The sequence below is a fragment of the Rhipicephalus sanguineus genome, chromosome 3 (assembly GCF_013339695.2).
Source record: "Rhipicephalus sanguineus isolate Rsan-2018 chromosome 3, BIME_Rsan_1.4, whole genome shotgun sequence".
Lineage (NCBI taxonomy): Eukaryota > Metazoa > Arthropoda > Arachnida > Ixodida > Ixodidae > Rhipicephalus > Rhipicephalus sanguineus.
Genome location: NC_051178.1, coordinates 191959936 through 191980212, shown reverse-complemented (window position 1 = coordinate 191980212; position 20277 = coordinate 191959936). Strand labels below are relative to the sequence as shown.

At 44.5% G+C, this 20277-nt stretch overlaps 2 protein-coding genes across 2 annotated transcripts in view; both read left to right on the top strand.

The window, feature by feature from the left end:
- The first annotated feature begins 1455 nt into the window (after positions 1 to 1455).
- LOC119387936 (centromere/kinetochore protein zw10 homolog) lies at positions 1456 to 4966 on the top strand. Its single transcript, XM_037655518.2, has one exon. It carries the CDS (start codon positions 1524 to 1526, stop codon positions 3687 to 3689), a length of 2166 nt encoding a protein of 721 aa, XP_037511446.1. The 5' UTR covers positions 1456 to 1523; the 3' UTR covers positions 3690 to 4966.
- Positions 4967 to 9185: 4219 nt separating this feature from the next.
- The window catches only part of LOC119387934 (RCC1 and BTB domain-containing protein 1-like), a 42111-nt gene continuing 31019 nt past the window's right edge, over positions 9186 to 20277 (top strand). The window contains 7 exon segments of the mRNA XM_049413759.1: positions 9186 to 9220; positions 11578 to 11852; positions 13352 to 13590; positions 14232 to 14322; positions 15411 to 15478; positions 16900 to 17007; positions 19292 to 19434. Coding sequence (XP_049269716.1) covers positions 9201 to 9220; positions 11578 to 11852; positions 13352 to 13590; positions 14232 to 14322; positions 15411 to 15478; positions 16900 to 17007; positions 19292 to 19434 — 944 coding nt within the window. The 5' untranslated portion in view covers positions 9186 to 9200.

Here is a 20277-nt window from a genome sequence, read left to right as displayed (position 1 = left end):
TGAGACCGGGCATGTAGGGTAGGGTGTAACGTCATCGAAAAACTGCGTCGGAATGCAGGTTATATGTTGTTGTTTTTGTAACCACTGACATGGCTCATACCCACTCTGGGGGAATTGGCCAAGTATTGATTATATGATTTCTTTAAGCATTTTGATTATTGAATATAGAGATACCAAAAACACCCTAAGGTGCTATTCTTCTTTTCCTTGTTATTCTTCTTATTTTTCCCGACATGCCCGGTTTCAGTTCCGGCATGTATAAGGGTGTTTCAGCTCCACTAACGTCGTCGGCTCTTTGTTGTGCTTACTGTTGCCTTCTTCATTTTTAGTGGACCGGTGGCGAGCTTATGATGGACCGTGACATGACACACCGTGACGACACTACGCCCACAAGCCTAGTCCCTAAGGGGCTTTGCACCTAAAAGGGACTTTTTACTGACCGGCCTCTCAGCACAGAAGCCGCCTGAAGGACGGCAATCACCAGCTCGGACCGGGAAGTCCGAATTCGGGCTGTCCAAAGGGCGGAGGGCCTGGAAGGGCTCGCTCTTCCTGTCCCCACGTGGGTGCGGCCCGCAGCCGACCCTCCCTCTTCAGGGAAATCGGCTCCGCAGGAAAATTTATAAATAAAGTTCATTGACTGACTGACCGGCATAAGTCCTGCAGGGCAAAAATATATTTGGGTAACGTGTTTTGTCGATGAGCTGTTCAGCAGCGCGCATGATTTGTTCAGCACTTCTCGATCACTCCGCAGTCGATCACTCGATCATCATAGGGGGCTACGATGTGGCCCTTTCTTATGCACTTCAGCCAAAACCAAGGAGGTTTAAAAAAAGGCAAAACATGCTCTTTTCTGGTGGTGCTTACTAAGAGATCAAATGGCTTTGATCTGTTAGTATAAATACTACGTTAATTATAAATAAAAGATAGTTGTTGCCGACAAAAGTAACCCGTCGAGTGGAGTATTGGCGACAGATCTCCAATAAAATTTGCCATGACTTTGAGGCTTACTGATGAAAACTAGTAACACAAAGACACGCTTGGAGCAGTATCTGACCCGAAAAAATTGCCATATTAAACTCGTCTGGCGTGCGTGGAAAACGCTCGCTTTCCTTCGCCAAACGCCGATGATTTATCGTGCCCCTACTAAGATGGCGGCCGCAGCCGCCATCTTTTGGTGGGCATGGCTTCACTTTTGCGCAATAATCGCCACTCCAGCAATTTTTTTAACCTCCTTGGCCAAAACAGGTGTTCCCTGCTCTGACACAGCTGCTTGCGGCCAGTACAGCCAAGGGGAATAAATGCATCTATGATCATTGACATGATGCATCTTGCTATACGTCCACGATGCATAGCAAGCCGAGCCGTCGAAACAGTTGAGCTCCTTATTATTGTTATTATGCTGTCAAGCCGCTTCTGCGTGGAAGCATAGCGCGGTATAAAGTGGTAGATATTCTCTGGCGGTATGTTGTTTTGAGCGTGAATTTGGTGAAACTGAGTTTAGAACGTCAGCACCTCTTGCTAACATGTCGCTCATTGCGGAAGTCCTGCAGCCTAAGGAACCCTTAGAAAAGGGTAACCTCAAGGCTGCCGTGTCTCGACTTTCCCGCAAGATCGACGACTTGAAGACGGACATGCAGAAAGAGCTTGTTTCCAAGTATGACATGTTCTCGCCGTACGACCGAGACGCCGAGCATTTGATGCGATGCCTGAAGGCTGCTTTGGAAGATGTGGAGGAAGTGTTTCAGAATATCGAGAATCACGTCAAGCCGCGGCTAGTGCAGTCCACGAACGAGTTCGAGCTGCTGTCTCGCGAACTGGCCACCATCGAACAGCAGTCGTCTCAAATACGCCGCTACGCGCGCCTTCACGAATTGCTGGAAGAGGCGGAGGCACAGTTCTTGTCGGAAGATCTCCTGGCCTGTTCGCAGCTCCTGGAGGAAGTCGGCAGCGTCGTGAGCGAGCTCGAAGGCGGACCCGAGGTTCAACTCGTCGAGGCGCTGCACACGGAACACGTTATTCGCAGCGAACGGCTCATCTACAAGCTGTCAGAGGTCTGGAAGCGTTACATAATTTGGAAGATCGGCCGGACGCCTCACGTGACTGAGCTGACGGTCGCCACGGCTCAGAAAGAAGAGGCTGAGGCGTTCGCCAGGCTTGTGGAAGCCGTCCAGAGGCAAGGGCAGCTTCGCGAGAAAATGTCCCGCTTCGGCCGCTCGCTACTAGCCGACATTGTCACGCCAATGGTCAAGTACGAGTCCGCCATCGTCACGTCGCCGGATTCGACGACCTTCCGCGTCGAGTTTAACGAGTCGAAAGCGCCGCTCGTGAAGGACGTACTGGCGAATCTGTCGACGCTCTTTACGTTCCTCACAAACCGTTTGCGGGCGCACGGCGTTATCGCCGTAGACCTGATTAAAATCATGGGCAGCGTGATCGGCAGCGAGTTTTCGGACACGGTTGCCAAGTGCTGCCTCGAACCTGCTGTACCCAGCGACGGCAGCCGTCTGCACAGCTATCCGGCCAGTGCCCTGCTCGATTTCCACAACCAGTTAATTGCGACGAACTTCCTCTCGTCCGAAAAGACGGGATTTTCCAACCTCGTCTCAAACTTGGAGGCCCTGTGCATAAGCAAACAGAGCCAGAGCATCCTTCTGCAAGCAAGGGCTATTATGAAACAGGAGCTGCACGACACCGTTGTGGTTGGAGAGCCGCCAATCAGTGGGAAGCAGAGTTCGTCCATGCAACATTGCCTAAATGGGAGCCCATTCAAGTTTCCTAGGTGCCAAGTGAGCAAATTTGTGAAAGAGCTGGTCGCCTTGCTGAAAAAAACGGTAGACGGGGCCAAAGACAGTTCCGACAGCAGCTGCTCTGAGCAGTCGTGGCAGGTGGGCGCCGTGCGCCACATCTGTGAGCTATACTGCTGTGTCACTCCAGTATACCACCAGCATGCTATCGAGACGATCCCTGTACAGACGGCAATACACCATAACAACTGCCTCTACTTGGCCCACGAACTACTCTGCTTAGGCGTGTGGTTTCATGGACGTACCACGCTTATAGATGTTGCATCAAGCATCCGTTGTATTGGAAGGGTTGCCCTCTGCCAGCAGGTTGACACTCAACGGAAGCACCTTTTGGATTTCTTAAGTGAGGTATCACTATCGGAAGATAGCCAGGGCCTCGATGCTGCTCTGCGGCGTTGCCTGTTCCACATAGAGCAGCTCAAGAGAGTCTGGCTAGATGTCCTGCCTATCATAAGCTACTTGGAAGCTGTAGGTAGCCTCCTAAACTCGGTGCTCGAGAATGTCGTCAAAAGTGTAGTCGGCATGGAGGACATTGCATCCACACTTTCGGAAGAACTAGCTCAAGTTTTTGAGAAGGTGATTGACCAAGCAGTTACCATATTTGATATTCCCGCTTCCTCATCGGACGCAAGAGTTCTAGCCTCCGACCATGTACCGAAGTGGAGGAAGTTCTGCGAGCTCAAAAATCTTCTGCGCTTCAATTTGAGAGAAGTCATGGACCGATGGGCTGATGGTAGGGGTCCCCTGGCAGCTTGCTTTTTGCCTGACGAATTGAAGAGGCTGATCAGGGCACTTTTCCAGAACACGGACAGACGAGCTGCTGCCCTGGCACAGATTCGATCGAGCAGCATTTACATGGAATCTCAGCCTGTCCCACCCAATTAATACTTTGTAATTGCTTAGTTCTTTTGCAAATGCTTTTCTTTAAATGCCACATTGTGCCTGCTTGCATAAGCAGTCTAGTATATGTGACTGATAGACTGCATTCTGCATGTCCATCATAATTTGCATAAACCATTATTCTAAGGCGTTGAACAACAAGGGTACGAGTGTAATGTCTTTTCTGTTTAGGTGCCGCCAACACAGAAATTATCACTACAGCAAAATGTGCATGTACACTTTTCTGTGATTGTAAATTTTACTTCTAGGTTTTGACATGTCTGAACATAAGTATGGTTGTTATTATCACACACTCACATAAACACTCGGATATTGCTCTTATGCAACTATATTCAGGACTGACATATTCTGCTAGCAGTGTACTATTTTTGAATTTTTGCACTATCAGGTAACAGAGTGATCTTTCTCGTATTTCTCACTTAAAAGTTCTGCAGTTTATCACTAGTTTTCTTTTATAGTCAAAGTTATGTGTGTGGTATGACATAGCAGTTTTCTTTTATAATCAAAGTTATGTGTGTGGTATGTCATATCAGTCATCATTGTGTTCTTGTTTAGTGCATGTGCTTGTGCACGTTTAAGTTTTAGTTTTAAATTCAGACCTAGTGAGCAAGCATGTATTCATATTTGATTACATTCACTCTAAGTACTCCCATTTGGAATCCTAAACTCATTGTGCATAATGCACGTTGGAACTAAGGCAGAGCAGTATTCGTCAGAATGGGAATTTGGTTTGTATTTGGAATGCAGAAAAAATAAATATCTGCTCAAGACAAACCTATTGTTATACTGCAGCTTTGTACCTAGCATTTTTAAAGCTGATTTCATTGGGTGGACACAAGTATCCAGGTAAATAAAAATATAATTGCATGCACACTTGAGGAGGTATGTCAATTTTTGTTTGGCCAAACATTTATTGTCAGCAATATCAAAAAGTTTGTAACCAATGTTGCTTGCAGTCAATGCGTAAGGAGTTCTTAGCAAGACAGTTAGGAGTCACTTTTAATGACATTCCTGTAATGCATGTAGTTGCAGTGTTCAGCCAACCACAACTTCACTGGAGCAAGAAAGGTTCACTGGGGCCTAGCAAGTAATATACCTAGTACCAGGGGCGTAGCCAGGGGGGGGGGGTTCAACCCCCCCCCCCTGAAATTTTTCGAGTTTGCTTGCGTATATATACACGCACACATACAAATGCACGCACAAACATACATAAAGTATGGTTGAACCCCCCCGAAAAAAATTTCTGGCTATGCCCCTGCCTAGTACTTTGCTGCACATGCATCAAAGCACGATTGTGCTGTGCATCTGAAATGCCCAGTTCATTGCTCAGGTGTCGCATTGCAGTTAACTGTGGTATTTTATTTATTTTAAGAACTGCTTTTAAAGTGGCTTTTACCTTTTAATTTACCTTTTAATTACCTTGTTGCAGAGGATGACAAGCGCTATGATTGGAGATGCACATACAAAGCACAGTAGCCAAAGGCAGAGGACTATACATAAAAGTTAAGACGGGCAGTGGCATTGCCTCTTCAAAGATGGATGCACGCAAGCTTGCGCTGCTAAGCGTGTGTTCTGGAATGATGTCACAAGACTTGTGGTCGGTGACCCCACCACCAGAAAACCCCGGCAAGCACATGAGTAGGACTATTTCTTTAGTCGCAGAGGCAAATGGATCATGCTGGCTTGGTCAGGAGGATCATGCAATGGGAAGTGCAAGCACTTAATTTTTAGTGCTTTATCATTTTCCTGGAGGTTTGCAGGGAACCAGGGCACCAGGGGCAGCGCCAGGATTGTTTTACTGGTGGGGGGGGGGGGGGCACCCAGGATAAGTGAGCACCTTCAGGGCGGTGGGGAGCTTGTGCATTGTATTTTGACTATGTTTGCCCTTGGCAACCGTGCCCCCCACTGGGAGCGACTAAAAAGCCACCAAAACATGCCCGCGTTGCCAGACCACTTTTTGGTGCTGTCCCTAGGAAATTCCAAGCGAGATGTACCTAGCCTAGTCCCGTGGCTCTACGTGCGTGCGTGCGAGACGTTGAGACATGATCGGAGCTATATATTCATATGAGCTGCTGTTTGGGCCTTGTTTTGTGGTTCCAGAAAAGCCAGCTTTTCCCAAAAGGTGCCATAGAAAAACGTCTGGCTTCAATATTCCGTGATAGTCACCGAATAATCAATATTATTGCTTGTTTTAAACGAATGCTTGTGGCGATGTGTGTACTAGGCGCAGCGATGCAGATTGCTTATTTTCTCATCAGATCAGTGGAGTTCCCGGTGCCTACCGAACGCATCGTGGTGATGGATCTAGGCCATCCTCAACCGATATATGTCACATATGCATGCATGGCTCCCATCGCATGCGTGCGGTATCAAGCCGATATATGAAACACCATTGTGAATAACTTTTTTTTGCCTAGCTGTTCTTTATGAAATATTTTTTTTTCATTGCTGTGCTTTTCACATATCCTACCATCAGTGAAAAGGAGTAGCTGGTGTATACAGAAGCACCAACATCTCCTAAATATCATATAATGAAAAAAAAAAGTATTTGTTTACGCCAGGAAAATCAATGCTCCTCACCACATAATACTTCGCTGAACCGACCAATGTGTTAAATGCACAGTGCCGGCTAAGTGTATATACAGTAAAACTCGCATACATCGGAATCAAAGGGCATCGCTAAATAGTTCGACATACCCGTAATTAAAAATGCATAAAATGCCTGTCTGAAGCTTAAATATAGTTGGTACATGTCTCGATATATACTGAGTATGTGCAGCTCAATGAAACGAAGACAAGAGGAGACACATAAACGACATAGCCAGTCTATGTCGTTTATGTGTCTTCTCCTGTCTTCGTTTCATTGTGCTGCACATACTCAGTATATATAAAAAAAATATTCATGCGTCTCGGACTGTCCCTCGAGACAATTGTTCGTTCTAAAGCTGCTGTGAAGCCGTTAAAGTTTTCCCATTACTTATTTTTCATCAACCTGCTCGTGTGAAACGTGTACGTATCGGACCAGACAACACTTTGCGCCACTAGCAACCTGGCGATACATCTTGCCGGCAACTAATTGCAGCCACAGGTAGCAAGCTTCACAGCGTGGCATTTAGTTTTCGTCGCATTACACCCCTGTATAGCGGTAAAACTTACAAAGCAATTCCTTCATTGTGGAGCGCAAAGAAATCTGTGCTGCGCACGCCGCCCATATTTTGACTCGTACCCTGCTTGTTTACGCCATGCTTGCACTGCCCCTTGGATTCAATGCACTATATATTTACATTGTATATACGTGCTACAAGATGACAGATTCACTATAGTCAGCTTTATGGCATTGCAGCTGTGTTATGCCAGTAAGCATGTACTGTGCATCGACGCTTCGCTGTGCAGCGAAGCCCACCAGCAGGGAAATCGTAACTGCCACATACGTTACCTGATGCTTTGTCTTCTTTAATTACAAAAAATGCACCCACGCAGTCTCTAGTCACCGTACGAGCACCCAAACGTCTATAAATGCGCAATTGTGCATAGCAAAGGTTTCTTCAATTCATCTACCTGCCACGCAAACGAATTAGCAGCAAACCTCTACATTAGAGAACAGACCAATCCACTTCTTGGAATAGCTTGGAATAGTGTCATGGAGAAACTTAATTATGCCAACAGAGATTATTACAAGATACCAATGAATCAGGTGGCCTGAAGCGTATCGCATAGTGAACTTGCTGCACAATTGCGACGAGGCGCCTCTACGGATTTCTACTTCAAACACCAGCTGCTACATTTCAGGTCAAATAATAAATGCGCAATGATAGATTAATTTCTTAGCGCTGCTGATAGTCTTAACGATCTGTATAAATTCAAGCGAACACTCGCGAGGTAACATAAAGCAGGGCATACACATACATTTTAACGCAACGCACGCTCTCGAGTGCCTCATGTTTCACCTCACTTGAAGACCGTCGGACACATCGGATTCGAAGGGGATCGTGAAATAACTCGATATATCCATTATTACAAATCGAAAATACGCCTGTAAACTTTAATATTCACACGTCTCGGACAGTCTCATGAGATATGACTGATTCCTTTAAGTTGTTTCGAAGCCGTAAATGTTTTATCAACCACTTTGCGGCAGCGAACCCTTCTCGGCCACGAAGAGCTAGAGGTTCACAGCGTGACGTTTAGTTTTCTTCGCATAACGCCACTGTGCAGCGGTGAAGCTTAACAAGGCAAATCCCTCGTTCTGGAGCGCACTGAGTTACACCAGGCGCTTACATCGGAACACAACTGATACCTTGAAGAGTGAACTTGTTGGCTAGTTGGTTCAACATAACTTAAGGGAGCAGTGCGAAAGACAGGGACAGAAAAGGCACACATAAACCCACACGTAGCGCGCGTATGTATGCGTGCCTTTTCTGTCCCTGTCTTTCGCACTTCATCCAAACTGACAGCAGAGTCGATGACGTCGTAATTGAGGCTGCTGGAAGCCTTAGCAATCTCAGTCACTTCTAAGCGAACACTCGCGAGGTAACACAACAAAGCATGACACAGATACACAAAATCTTTAAAAAAGACACGCCATCAAGTGCCTCTAACTTCAAGTTTCAACTCGGCCTCTCGACTCTCGTCACTCTCGTCAACTTGACTAGGGAATTTCTGGGTACACCAAGGCGCTAGTTTTGCTCGGAAGCACAAGGTAGCCAACATGAAACATGCTTACGTCGCTAACATTGGGCGATGTTTAGGTGGCTTTTTAGTCTCGTGCCCCCCCACTGGCGCCGCCCCTGCAGGGAACTACAGGATCAGAATACTGGAAACAGGTTTGTATTTATGAGGACTGATTGGCATGTCATCGCGCTGTGTGCCAGTGCATGTACAATGGCAAAGAGAATGTGCATGAATTGATGCGTAGGTGATCGGGTCCTTATGGCAGTGGGTTTATGCGCAACTTCCTCATGAAAAGAGAGGTGAGCTTATCATTTGAGGAACGCCAATCAAATGTTCTGGAAACAACTTGCAGCTCGCTAAACAAGCACCCGTGTGAGTGTTGCTTTGTTTGTGCCCCCTGTCTGCGGCGCTGCAACAGTCAAAAGTGTCAGCAATAAGCTTAACCTGATAAAGCTAAGTGCCACAGATACTTATACAAACGCAGCGCCAGAAAACATCGCAGTGCCACAGAAACCACGTGTGTTGACGGAAGCCAAAGTTTCGGTTTCTTTGCATTTGGGATGCATTTGGGCTATGAGGATATGATGGTCACTAGGGGTGTGGGCAGGTGTGGGTGTGTTTGCGCCGTTGGCTAGCAAAGTGCTCTCTGAGCATGCTATAGATTTGTGTGCTAGTGCTTGCACCGCTTTCTGTTCACAAAAAGTGGTTATCGCGGTTGTCCGAAACTTCCGAAGGGCGTCGCCACCGTATGTGCCGCGCGCTGCCGCATACGCGCACCAATCGCACATTCGGTGAGTCAAAATCAGCCTTGTGTATAGAAGGCGCATGATTAAACTTTTGTTTGGGTAAGTTGTAAACGTAGTTCATACTAACGGAGACTCTTCTTCGGCATTTTAAGGCTAGAAATAGTCGTGTGCTCACGAGTAGTGCATGTTATATTTGAAGGCGCAGTGCGCGTTTCTTGGGAGACAGGACCTTGTGACAAGAGCGACAACCACGTCGGCTGTTGACAGGTGGGTGTGTGGTTTTATTACGCACAATTATTGGCTAAGTATGGGCACGATGCACTGCAAGCTTCAACAGCTCTGCATGTCGCTGCAAAAAGGAGCAGTTTACATTGGTCACTCCGCAGCGTTTGACACTACCAGCGATAAACTATCGACATTTTACTTCGATAGAAGGGAAACCTGTCTATTCATTGCTTTTATCTCGGGCTGACCGTTATCAGCTCCTGTTCCACTCCAGCGTAGTGTCGCAATGTGTTTTTGGTACAGTACGTTGGCAGTACCAGCTGGCAACGTTGTTCCTGCTTCGGCATACATTGACCACGCAGCTGCTAGGTTGACGACTACAAGATAACGAGAAAAACGGAAGTGTTACTGGCACGTGAGTTGGTCACCAGTTCCTTCCTGTAAAGGCTTGGGGAGTACTTGACAGACTTCAGGCAGTGCTTACGTAATCTTTTATGTACTGCTGTGTGTTCTTCACTATCATGGGATAAGATTCAAACTTTTGAAAGACGACGTCGAAACCTCGGCGTAGCCGCAATAACTGCCGCATCATGTCTTATTATAAGCGCTTGACCACGCCGTGAAAGGCAACTCCTTTCCATAGGGTGCTATCGTAGTGAAAAAGAGCTTGTGCATTTATGTTAGGTGCACGCTAAGGAACTTCAGATTGTCAAAATTAATCCGGAGTCCCCCGCTATCAGATCACCCAGTCTGCCATCTCCGCTATCAGCATGCCTAGAAAATGATATAAAGGTTTTGGTATGTGAAACCTTAAAAATTTGTTAATAAATCTACTTAATCATTCAACAACAAATGAGGCACACAACAGATATATCTTTGATGAGAGCAAATCCTTGCTGTGCTGCTCTATAATCTCTCCACCATTTGAAGTGGCTTTGTCGAGCACAAAGCAGAAGGGACGCGCTCCTAATTCGTGTTGCGGTGGAGATGTTTGGCCTGTTCATGTGAAATACTTGCAGGTATTGCTGCCATGAGCCAAGTCCTCACGACCACTGCGTGTGTGGCATATTTTAGGTCTACAGTGCTGAATTGATCTTCGTTGCACATGTTTGCACAGTCTTGGACTTAGAATAACAGAGAGCTGAGCTAGTTGGTAAGCATTCATTCTAAAAAGACAGGGTGTGCAAACACGGACACGAGAAAGAAGTCGGGACACTACAAACACCTTATAGCACTTCGTAGCATCTTTACACAGCCTGCGTTGTGCTACCATGCATGACATCAGCTTTCATCACTGCTGGGGAGCATCGTAACAGCTACCACCTATGTACTTGTGTGTTGTAATACTGGACCAACTAGATTCTGCAAATAAAACTGACTTTCTATGATCAATTTGTCGAACCAAACTTTTTTGTTGTGGCTGCAAGAAGTATATAGGCACAGAAGGCAACTGAAATTTGGTGTTTTATTACGAACTTAAGAATTGAAAAAGAAAAAGAAAACATCCCAAACATAATTTGCCTGGCATTTCCATCAATGCATTAAGATTTGCATTTGTCAGCACATTACCTTAATGCAACATGCCGCGATTGACACTTAGAATGTAGCAAAATTAATTACTGTCTAGTGATGAGGTAATTTCTTTTCGTATTTTATGCACACACTTGTGTGCTTCAGTGAAGTGCTTCTTGGTGGTGAGCGAGTGTAGAAATGCACCAATATGAATCGGTAGACTCTTCATAATTCACAAATTTTCTTCTCTGCACTGTGCTTTCACTCATGTAATGGCAGCATCTGTCGCAATTCAAATGAAAACAAACTTCTGGCTGCATGTGCTGGGGCTTATGTTTCGTGTTTGTTTAATTATATCGCAAGAGCAGAGTCTACACTTTCTGTGTCACAGCGCAAGCATATTCGGCTTGTACACACTGTTTGCAGAAGTAGCCAGGCCGCCATATTTTATTTGTACCAAATGCATTGTAGAAATGCTAGCTTTGCAATTCAGAAAAGGGTCTATTCAGTGGAGATAGCCGTTTCCTGTTTGTGAATCTCATTTGGTGCAATGATGCGATTCCTTTTCCTCGTGCATTCGCTTTCTGGATGACTGCCTTACACTAGAAAGGTGACGGAAAGAACTACAAAGATAGATGGCGCTGCAAGTTACTTTTTTATTTATCTGGGCACAAACCTTCTACTGTATAGCTTGGAATCACTGTTTTCCTGTGTTGCAGAGAAGAGCAGGAGGAGGAAGTAGTGGGCATGGCTGAGCGACTGCCCTCTCTGCCTGTGCTAGACCTGGGAACCACAACGGATCTGGACAAGTGGCTCATCTTCAGCAATCTTGACAAGACCTTTGTGTCGAAGCTGCGCCTGGCATGTGTATTTGGCAGCTCTGGCAATGAGGCCTTGATGGTCACGCAAGATGATGATGTTTACGCTCTAGGATCCAACTCGAGTGGCTGCCTAGGACTCGGAGACACACATGGGAGCCTCGAGCCCCGAAAAGGTGCATGCCATTATCAATGTTGAATGCGAGGGTTTGCTCACAGATAATGTGTTGCAGTGCTTGTTGTCTAACACATTTTTCTGACATTTGACATCCGTACGTCAAGTATATTTTACTAAGTGATTTTACTAGTGCACTGACTCATGGAGTAATATACAATACTGGTCTCTGTATCACTCTAAATGGCTTTGGGAAAGTGAAGTGCTATCAATGTGCCAACAGCTTAAGTCGGCGAACTCGCCCTTTAGTCAAATCACTCGCTAAAGACGAGTCATACGTACTTCAGTAACAGTAAGCCTCCAGTGAGTCTGTGTGGATGTCGGTCTGAGCCCGAGATATGGAAGTATATCACCGCTTTCTCTGTGCGAATAAATTTTTTTTTTCTTGTGTCGAGCCGCTGCTCCATTTGAATCACCTGTGCCGAATAGAGAACTTGACATCGCCGCCTCTGCTGCCGATTTCTATGAATCAGCTGGCGTCTGAGAGCTCCAAAGTTTTGACATGTACCAAGGACTCTGGCTTACTGCATGTTTATTTGTTGTCAAAATTTATATAATTCACTTTTCATCTGTAAGCCTTTCAGTAATCAAAATAGATAGTCTGACATCATTTATTGAGGTACCCACAGGACATGACAGAGGGCGCCACTCCAATTTCTCAATTTTGTTGTTTCCTCACCTACAAACGCTCTGTTCTCACCATGAATGGTGAAATGGTTATTACGCAAGCCTGATCTTGTAATCTAGCTCTATTTAATATTTCCCTTTAGTGTCCCTTTAATATTGGCTCAGTTCATCGCCTGGCTCATTTATATGGGTGCACAAATGCCAATGCTATAAAAGCACTTTTCATTGTAATGCTTTAAGTTGCGAAGAAAACGGGAAATAGATCGAACGAGATTAGAAGAATCAAACTTTTAAGCAATTTCTACTGCATATGTATTGCATTGGGCCATGCAGTTCTCCAAATATCAGCTGATGCTGCGTGTAAAATAAGAACTGCAGGTATTTTATGCACATATCTGCTATTCTTAACCCACCTGCCATGGTGGTGTAGTCGTTATGGTGCTCTACTGCTGACTCTAAGGCCGCGGGATTGAATCCCAGCTACGGCTGCTGCTTTTCGATGGAGGCGAAATGCTAGAGGCCCATGCACGTTAAAGAACACCATATGGTCAAAATTTTCGGAGCCCTCCACTACGGTGTTCCTCATAATCATATTGTGGTTTTGGGACGTAAAACCCCAACAATTAAATCGTCTGCTATTCTTAATCTAATGCCATTGGCACCATTTACCTGTCTTCCTACCTACCATGGTATGCAGACAGGTAAATGCCACTTGTTAGCTGCCACTTGTTCGCTATGGCAGTGATGCTGAAAACAAGGTCTTGGGCTTACCTCCTGGCATCAATAGCTGTGTTCTGGTGTAGGTTGGCTGCCCTTTTTTGTTACCCTTGTGGTGACTTCGAATGTCAATAACCATGAATCCCTATTTTGCAGTGGATGCACTGTGTCGGAAGGGTCTCCATGCAATAGCGTATGGCAGTGGCCCCCACGTCCTGGCTGTCACAGAGAGTGGCGAGCTGCTCAGCTGGGGCCACAATGGTTACTGCCAGCTGGGCAACAACTGCAACACGCAGGGTCTTGTTCCATCCTCCATATCTGCAGGCCTGTCTCATCGTGTGGCCCAGGTGGCCTGTGGTTCACACCACTCGCTTGCACTCACCACCAATGGTGATGTGAGTGATCAGTTCATGATGAATTGCATTTAGTTTGTGTGTTCTCTATTAAAGTTTACATTGTGTTAGCCTTAATATGTTCCTCTTTGTTGAAGGCATTCGTAAAAGCTAGTACTTATATATTTGAACACATACTTAGTCTATTGAACCTGGGTGCTGTTGTAAATCACCTCTATTGTTTGATGTTTTTCCTCTCCATATTTTGTTTGTAGCACTAGCTGTTAGTGAGTCTATGCTAATTGTTTACAGTAGCTAAATAGATCCAACTGGTAGGAATTTTTCTACAAAAGATCAGATGTGCAAAAACGATACACTATATCAGAAATTGGAGAACACCTCGTGTATTGTTTTTCATTCTCTTGATTGCCATTCTCTTAGCTTGGCGCATGTACCATTGCAACTTTCTGTCTTGGTTTTCATGACAGGACGTCATTACCATCGAGTGGACTTATTTGCTACACCCTGTGTGATATCTGTTCAAATGCAAACAGTCTCATTTTATTCAGATCATTGTGTAGGAGCACACGCTTCTGTTTATTCACATTCGTGTTGTTCTTTTGTTGAGTGTTTGCTTAATGTACTAACTGCAGCAAACAAAGTGAGCTTGCTGCAGCATTACTACATTTTTCTTACATCGGCAGGTGTATGCATGGGGGCAGAACAACTGTGGCCAAGTGGGTTCGGGCTCAACCACCAACCAGCCTACACCCCGCAAAGTGAGCTCAGGCATTGGTGAGTGGACTTCACAATATTCGACTTGAACGGTTCCTCTTTGCGTAAGTCTAGAGCTGCACTACATAACAAGCACCACAGTTCATAGTGTAGTCAACTGGTCATTTTATGTGCATAGTTAGACAATTTTTATGGGCAAGCGTCTGGAAATCTATTGCTTGTCCATAGTCAGTGCTCTTGTGGATTTGCAGCCATGACGCAACTAATTTTGAGCTGCATGCATCATTCTATTGAGATTTTGAGAGCAAGATCCACGTTTCAGTGTCATGCTGCTAAACTCCAGGATGCAGGTTTGATTCCTGGCCACGGTGGCCACATTTCGATGAGAGCGAAACGCCAGGACATTCGTGTAGTTGCATGTAGGTGCATGTCAGAGAATCCCAGATGGTCCAGACACGCCTCAACTCCAGTCATGCCTCATAGCGGTATTGGGATTCTGGCATGTAAAACCAAGAAATTATTGGTCACTATAGCTAAAGCTTTGCAAATTTTGGTTGTACCATACTCGCTCGATTTCAGTGCGCCCTAATTTGTAACGGCCACTCTGATTTTCATTCTTCAGAAAGTGTAAAATATTTTCATCCGAAGAGGATATTATAGCAGTTTGCTCTCATTTCGGAAAAAGAAAATTTGCTGCATCTGTGACATCATTCGTTACTGTTTGGGGCATCCAACAATGATGCTGACAGTAGCTTTTGGCACCCTCATCATGGCAAAGCATGGCTTTTGAGATTGGGGGGGTGGGATTTGGACACAATGTGTTGCAGTCTACAATGCCTGCAATATGGAAATTGGATACATTAGTCTTTGCGTATTTATTTGAGGACATTATCCATCGACTTTGTAAGCCTATTTTTTAACTGGCTTTCGTCTTTCATTTAATATTTCTAGAGGTGAAGTTTTGCCATAGCTGTCAGTTGAAGGAAAGCCCTGTAATATGCATTTTAATTAGTTATTTCAAATGCATATAAATATAGTTAGATAAAATTGGATATGGTTAACAGTTGTTCTTTAGTGTATAGCCATCGACATGGCACAGTCACTGTCTCTTTCATAGTTCAAGTAGTGGCCCTGCACACTTTTTATAGGTGGAAGACGTTGCATCGGTGTAGCCTGTGGCCAAACTTCTTCCATGGCCGTCATGGAAAATGGTGAGGTAAGTGGACCAATTGCTGGTGAAGCTGGTTTTCTCGGTGCTATTTCTCTGTCCGGTCATATTTACTGCAGAGTAAAGTGCTGCACTGGTGACTACAGTGTGGCGTGGTTTAATTTTAAATGTCCAACAGGGCATTTAATTTTGTATCCTACACAATTCTGTAGGTTGCTCCAAGCTCTTTTACTTTAAACTTTTTGTTTTCAAATTTAGAAAGCCTGTTTTTCAGTGGCACAGCCGTGATATAGCTATGTAGGCACAACTTTCTCCACCCATTTATTGAGCAGGAGCGTAACCTATGTGCACATCCTGTTAATGGAACAAGTTACACATATGTAGTTTCCAGATTGTACAGTGCAGAGGTCTGTCTCAAACTCACCTCAGCTAGCAGGCCGCAGTCATGAAATTGAGTCCCGCAAGGGCCAGGACAGTGAAAGTTAATAAGGTTGGAGCAGGGAAAGTTGGGGGGGGTGGGGTAGTTTTACCAGTTTTACTTAACGTTGCCATTTGAAAGAATGCCTTTCCCCATATCTCGTATATGGGTCATTTCTGAAGAGGATTTGTCATCAGGATTCGAGAAACATCGATACAAATCTCTAGAATGCCTAAATTCTGGGTGTCCATTTTGAAATATAGAGATTTTGTTCCACGGTTATACTTCAACATAGGGTGACCGCATTGTGTGCCTCATGAAAACAATGTTTGAGACCAGTCCCATCTCTGAAGCTTACCCAAAGAAAGCGTTACTAATCTTAATAGACGAGAAAATAATGAGTCCCAGTTAGCAAAGTCACAAAACAAATTTATTCCTTGTGAAGCCGTGGGCTGCTAGCGTAAGGTCTGTGGGCCACATGCGGCCCACCACGTTTGAGACCCCTAGTATAACATGTCATTTCGGGCAACTTTCTTCTGTTATCTTAATTTAACAGGGAACTGGTTTAACACGAAGCTGGTTCAAAAACCAACTTTGCAAGAGACTGCTGTATGACATTATGAAATTCAATGCTTTAAAGATTGGAGCTGTTTAAATGCTCAGATTTATTGATAAAGTTTTAGAAACGAAGGGAGGCAGGTTTGGAACAACTACATATTCTAGCGACAATGAAGGTTGAGGATGGAAGGATGTTAAACTTTTTTTTTTTTTTTTCAGTATTGAATTTCTTTGCAACTTTGCATTTTCCAGTCTTAAATCGTCTTTCACCTTCGTGTAGGATATGTAGCCAGCTTGTCACCCGGTTCATAGTTCTGTTGGTATAAGCTTAGTTAAGAACTGTGCTTTTTGTCAAACCGTATTATTACGAATGGACAAGCTTCTCAACTGGAGCAATAAGTTGCAAACAAGCAGAACTTGTCACCCTGGTCACAATGGACATTTCACGTTCATCAAAAAACAAAAAATTGTTTTCTTTCTGTGTTGCTTTCAGGTGTTTGGCTGGGGCTACAATGGCAACGGACAGCTTGGCCTCGGTAACAACGTCAACCAAACCAGTCCCTGTCGCGTCACTAACTTGCAGGGTGTCGTCATTCATAAGGTGTGTGTGCTCTCATAGGTGCAAGGAGCATTTACAATAAGCATTCTCTAAGGAGTGCATGTAAGGCCCTTTGTCTTAAGGCCCATTTTTCTTGAGGTACACATTTAGCTAAGTGCTGACATCATGATTCTCAGCCTATTCTATGACCATTACAGGCCTCTCCCAATGATCCCCGATTTTCTTTGTCTTTTTAAGCAGATTCCATGTTACGCCTGTGAACTTCAGATCATCCATCCTTGGCTGCGTTTAATCATAACATTTCTAAGCTATAGCTACCAAATGAGCATGCTTCTGTGCATCCAAAAAAATCTTCAGAAATTTCTCCAGTCAAGGGCTGTGTAATGTTTTCATTGCATTGTAGCTGACACATGTTACGCATTTGGATAGAATGCAAAGTGACAACCTAACATGCTGCTGTTTTTTGTGAGCAGTAGGCTTGTGCGAATATTCGAGCACTTTGAATATTTGAATGAATAATACAGTATTCGAATTCGCTTTGATTCGAATTTAAATTATAGGAAATTTCGAAGTATTCGAAATGAGCGAATAGGTCCATATTAGTCCGCTTCTAAACCCCTGTAAATGTGGTTTCACTGCAGTGGAGATGAGCTTTACTGTGAAGATACCTTTTCAGGGAAAATTCGCACTGCCGTGAAGCTCCACTTCAAGATTAATTCGAATTCGATTCGAAATTATTCTACCAAAATCACTATTCGCTTTGAATTCGCTTCGAACCTAAAATTTACTATTCACAAAGCCTAGTGAGCAGTGTAGTAGTTGAACAACACAAAGAGCAACACTTGCAAACTCACAGCTTCTTTCAACACCGTACTCCTCTTTACTTACATGTTATGCTTAGCAATGTGGAAATGAACCGCTTGGTGTACTTCAAGCATTTCTGAAGTGTGCACATAGCTTATGCAGATCAGTGAAAGCATGCTGGTGAAGCTTGATTGCTTTAGTTGCTGATAATTTCTGTTTGTACCAGGTGTGTGAAAGAGGTGTTGAATTATTCACCAATTAGTCTGCAAGTTGAATAAACATTCAAATTACCGTATTTACTCGCGAAATGAACCCACTTGCATAAGGAACCCACCCCCCACTTCGGTCCTCGGAAAAAAGATTTTTTTTTTATTGTGTGTATATGCTGATTTGGTTTTGGTCTGATTGATAATGTCGTTGAAGATCAAAACAAGGTTGAATCACGCCATTATATCTCAAAACGACGGCGCTACAAATAGTTAAAAACATTGCTTAACAACAAGTTGCAAGCAGCGCGAACACAGACAAGAGTCAAAATTTGAAAGTCGCGCCTTTTTTGCGGTCGAGCGCCATCTGTCGAACGCACAGGAAACCGTATTGCTTATAGCGCACGCAGGCACAGCGGCATGCAAACAAAGCAACGGCGCACCGTGCATTCGCAACGTGGTTCTGTCAGTAAGCCTTCAATAGCTTTAACTGACAAGGAACTGTCAAGGGGCTGCAGCACGGCCTGACGTCCATGCTGCAACCCCTTGACGTTTCCATTAAGAAGACTTTTAAAGACAACGTGCGGCGGCTGTACACGGAGTGGATGGCCAACGGAAACCAGGACTTGACTCATGCCGGTATAATAAGGAGGCCGTCCATCGAGATGCTGTGCCGCTGGATTCTGAAGCGTGGAGCCAGATTCCGAGCGATATGATCGTCCGGAGCTTCAAGAAGACTGGGATCTCCAATAGCCTGGATGGCACAGAAGACGATGCGCTGTGGCCTGGCGATGACGAGGCGGCAGCAGCAAGCGACACAAGCGAGGAAGACACTGACAGCGAGTAGGAGCGCCAAAAAGGGTGGCCGGTTGGTGTCATCAATAAAGCTTTTTTTTTTTCGCATACATTGCGTGCAAACGCTTACGTTTTAAAGACTGAGGTATAATTATCGAATTTCTGAACACCGTCATGCGAAATTTCAGCTTTTATACCTACCGCAATTTTTTTTTTTCGCGTAAGGAACCCTCCCCTCAAATTTGCATCGACATTTCTTTAAAAAAAAGTGGGTTCATTACGCGAGTATATATATCATGAACTTGGTGCCTTTAAAAATAGTTCTGCTGTGCATTTACTTGATTCATGGCCACTGAGGCTACATTTCAATTACTTATTCGCACTGTATAGAAACATGTTTGGAATTGATTTGTTTTTGGTGTAAAATGGTTCAGTGGTATTGGTGATGGGTGTTGCAGTTGTGGCTGTTTATTTTAAATATAAGGAAGCTCATTCTTGCATTGGTTTCCTCTTGCGTACAGGTTGTTTGTGGTTATGCCCACACCATGGCCCTCTCTGACGAAGGTGTGCTCTACACGTGGGGTGCCAACTCTTATGGTCAGCTTGGCACGGGGAACAAGGCGAACCAAGTCAGCCCTTTCAAGATGCCCACCGACATTGGAAGGTTGGCAGTTTATTTTTCTTCAAAGGGTCTGTTAGAATCGTTTATTCTAGTATTCTCTATCTCATTTCATAACTACAATTCATAAGTTAAGTTTGAACAAATTTTGTGTTACTGCTCAAGTCTGTGATCTAATGTTTATGCCAACAACGATTTTCTGAACGTGCATGTTTGAACATGAAACGTAGGCTGTGGCATTGTACAGGGATGATTTTGCCACCAGTATCCATGCGTTCGTGTCGGTGGCAGGTTAAACACAAGCCAGAAAACAAGCAGCTCGTGCATGTTGGAAGATGCTTGCCGCTCATGTTCCCAATTACCAGCACCAAGGCAAGACTGATGTGAAGATGTGTCATGATCGGGCTCCAAGGGATTTAGTAGCATGCCTGTTTTTCTAAATGGCAGCTAATACGGCTTGGACCTCATATACTGTAACTGCTTATGTGCAGGGCCAACTATAAAGTAGTCTCTTTTGACTCCTGTTTACGTGGCCCTAGAACATCGTGTAAGCGCAAAGTGCAAATTGGTTTCAGCGACCGAAATTTTAGACGTCCTTGCACATTGGCACTACTGGTTACATGGCAGTGCTGCAAAGGCTTTTGTATAGGCTTGTGGAATCCGAAGCGAATAGTGATTTGGTTGAATAATTTCGAACCGAATTTGAATAGTATATGTCACATATTATAAAGGAAAATTAGCATGTTTGTAATGACCCAACTAACCTGCACAATACTTTTTAAAATTGAAACAAGGCATGTGCAAATGTCATTCTTTTTGTTTCAAAGGGAAGTGGAAGCAACTTTGAATAGTAGCGGGATTTGATTTTCGGTAGAATGCAAGTGATAA

Excerpts from the sequence above, each read along its gene's own strand:
- LOC119387936 (XM_037655518.2), top strand. The coding sequence starts at position 1,524 with ATGTCGCTCATTGCGGAAGTCCTGCAGCCTAAGGAACCCTTAGAAAAG.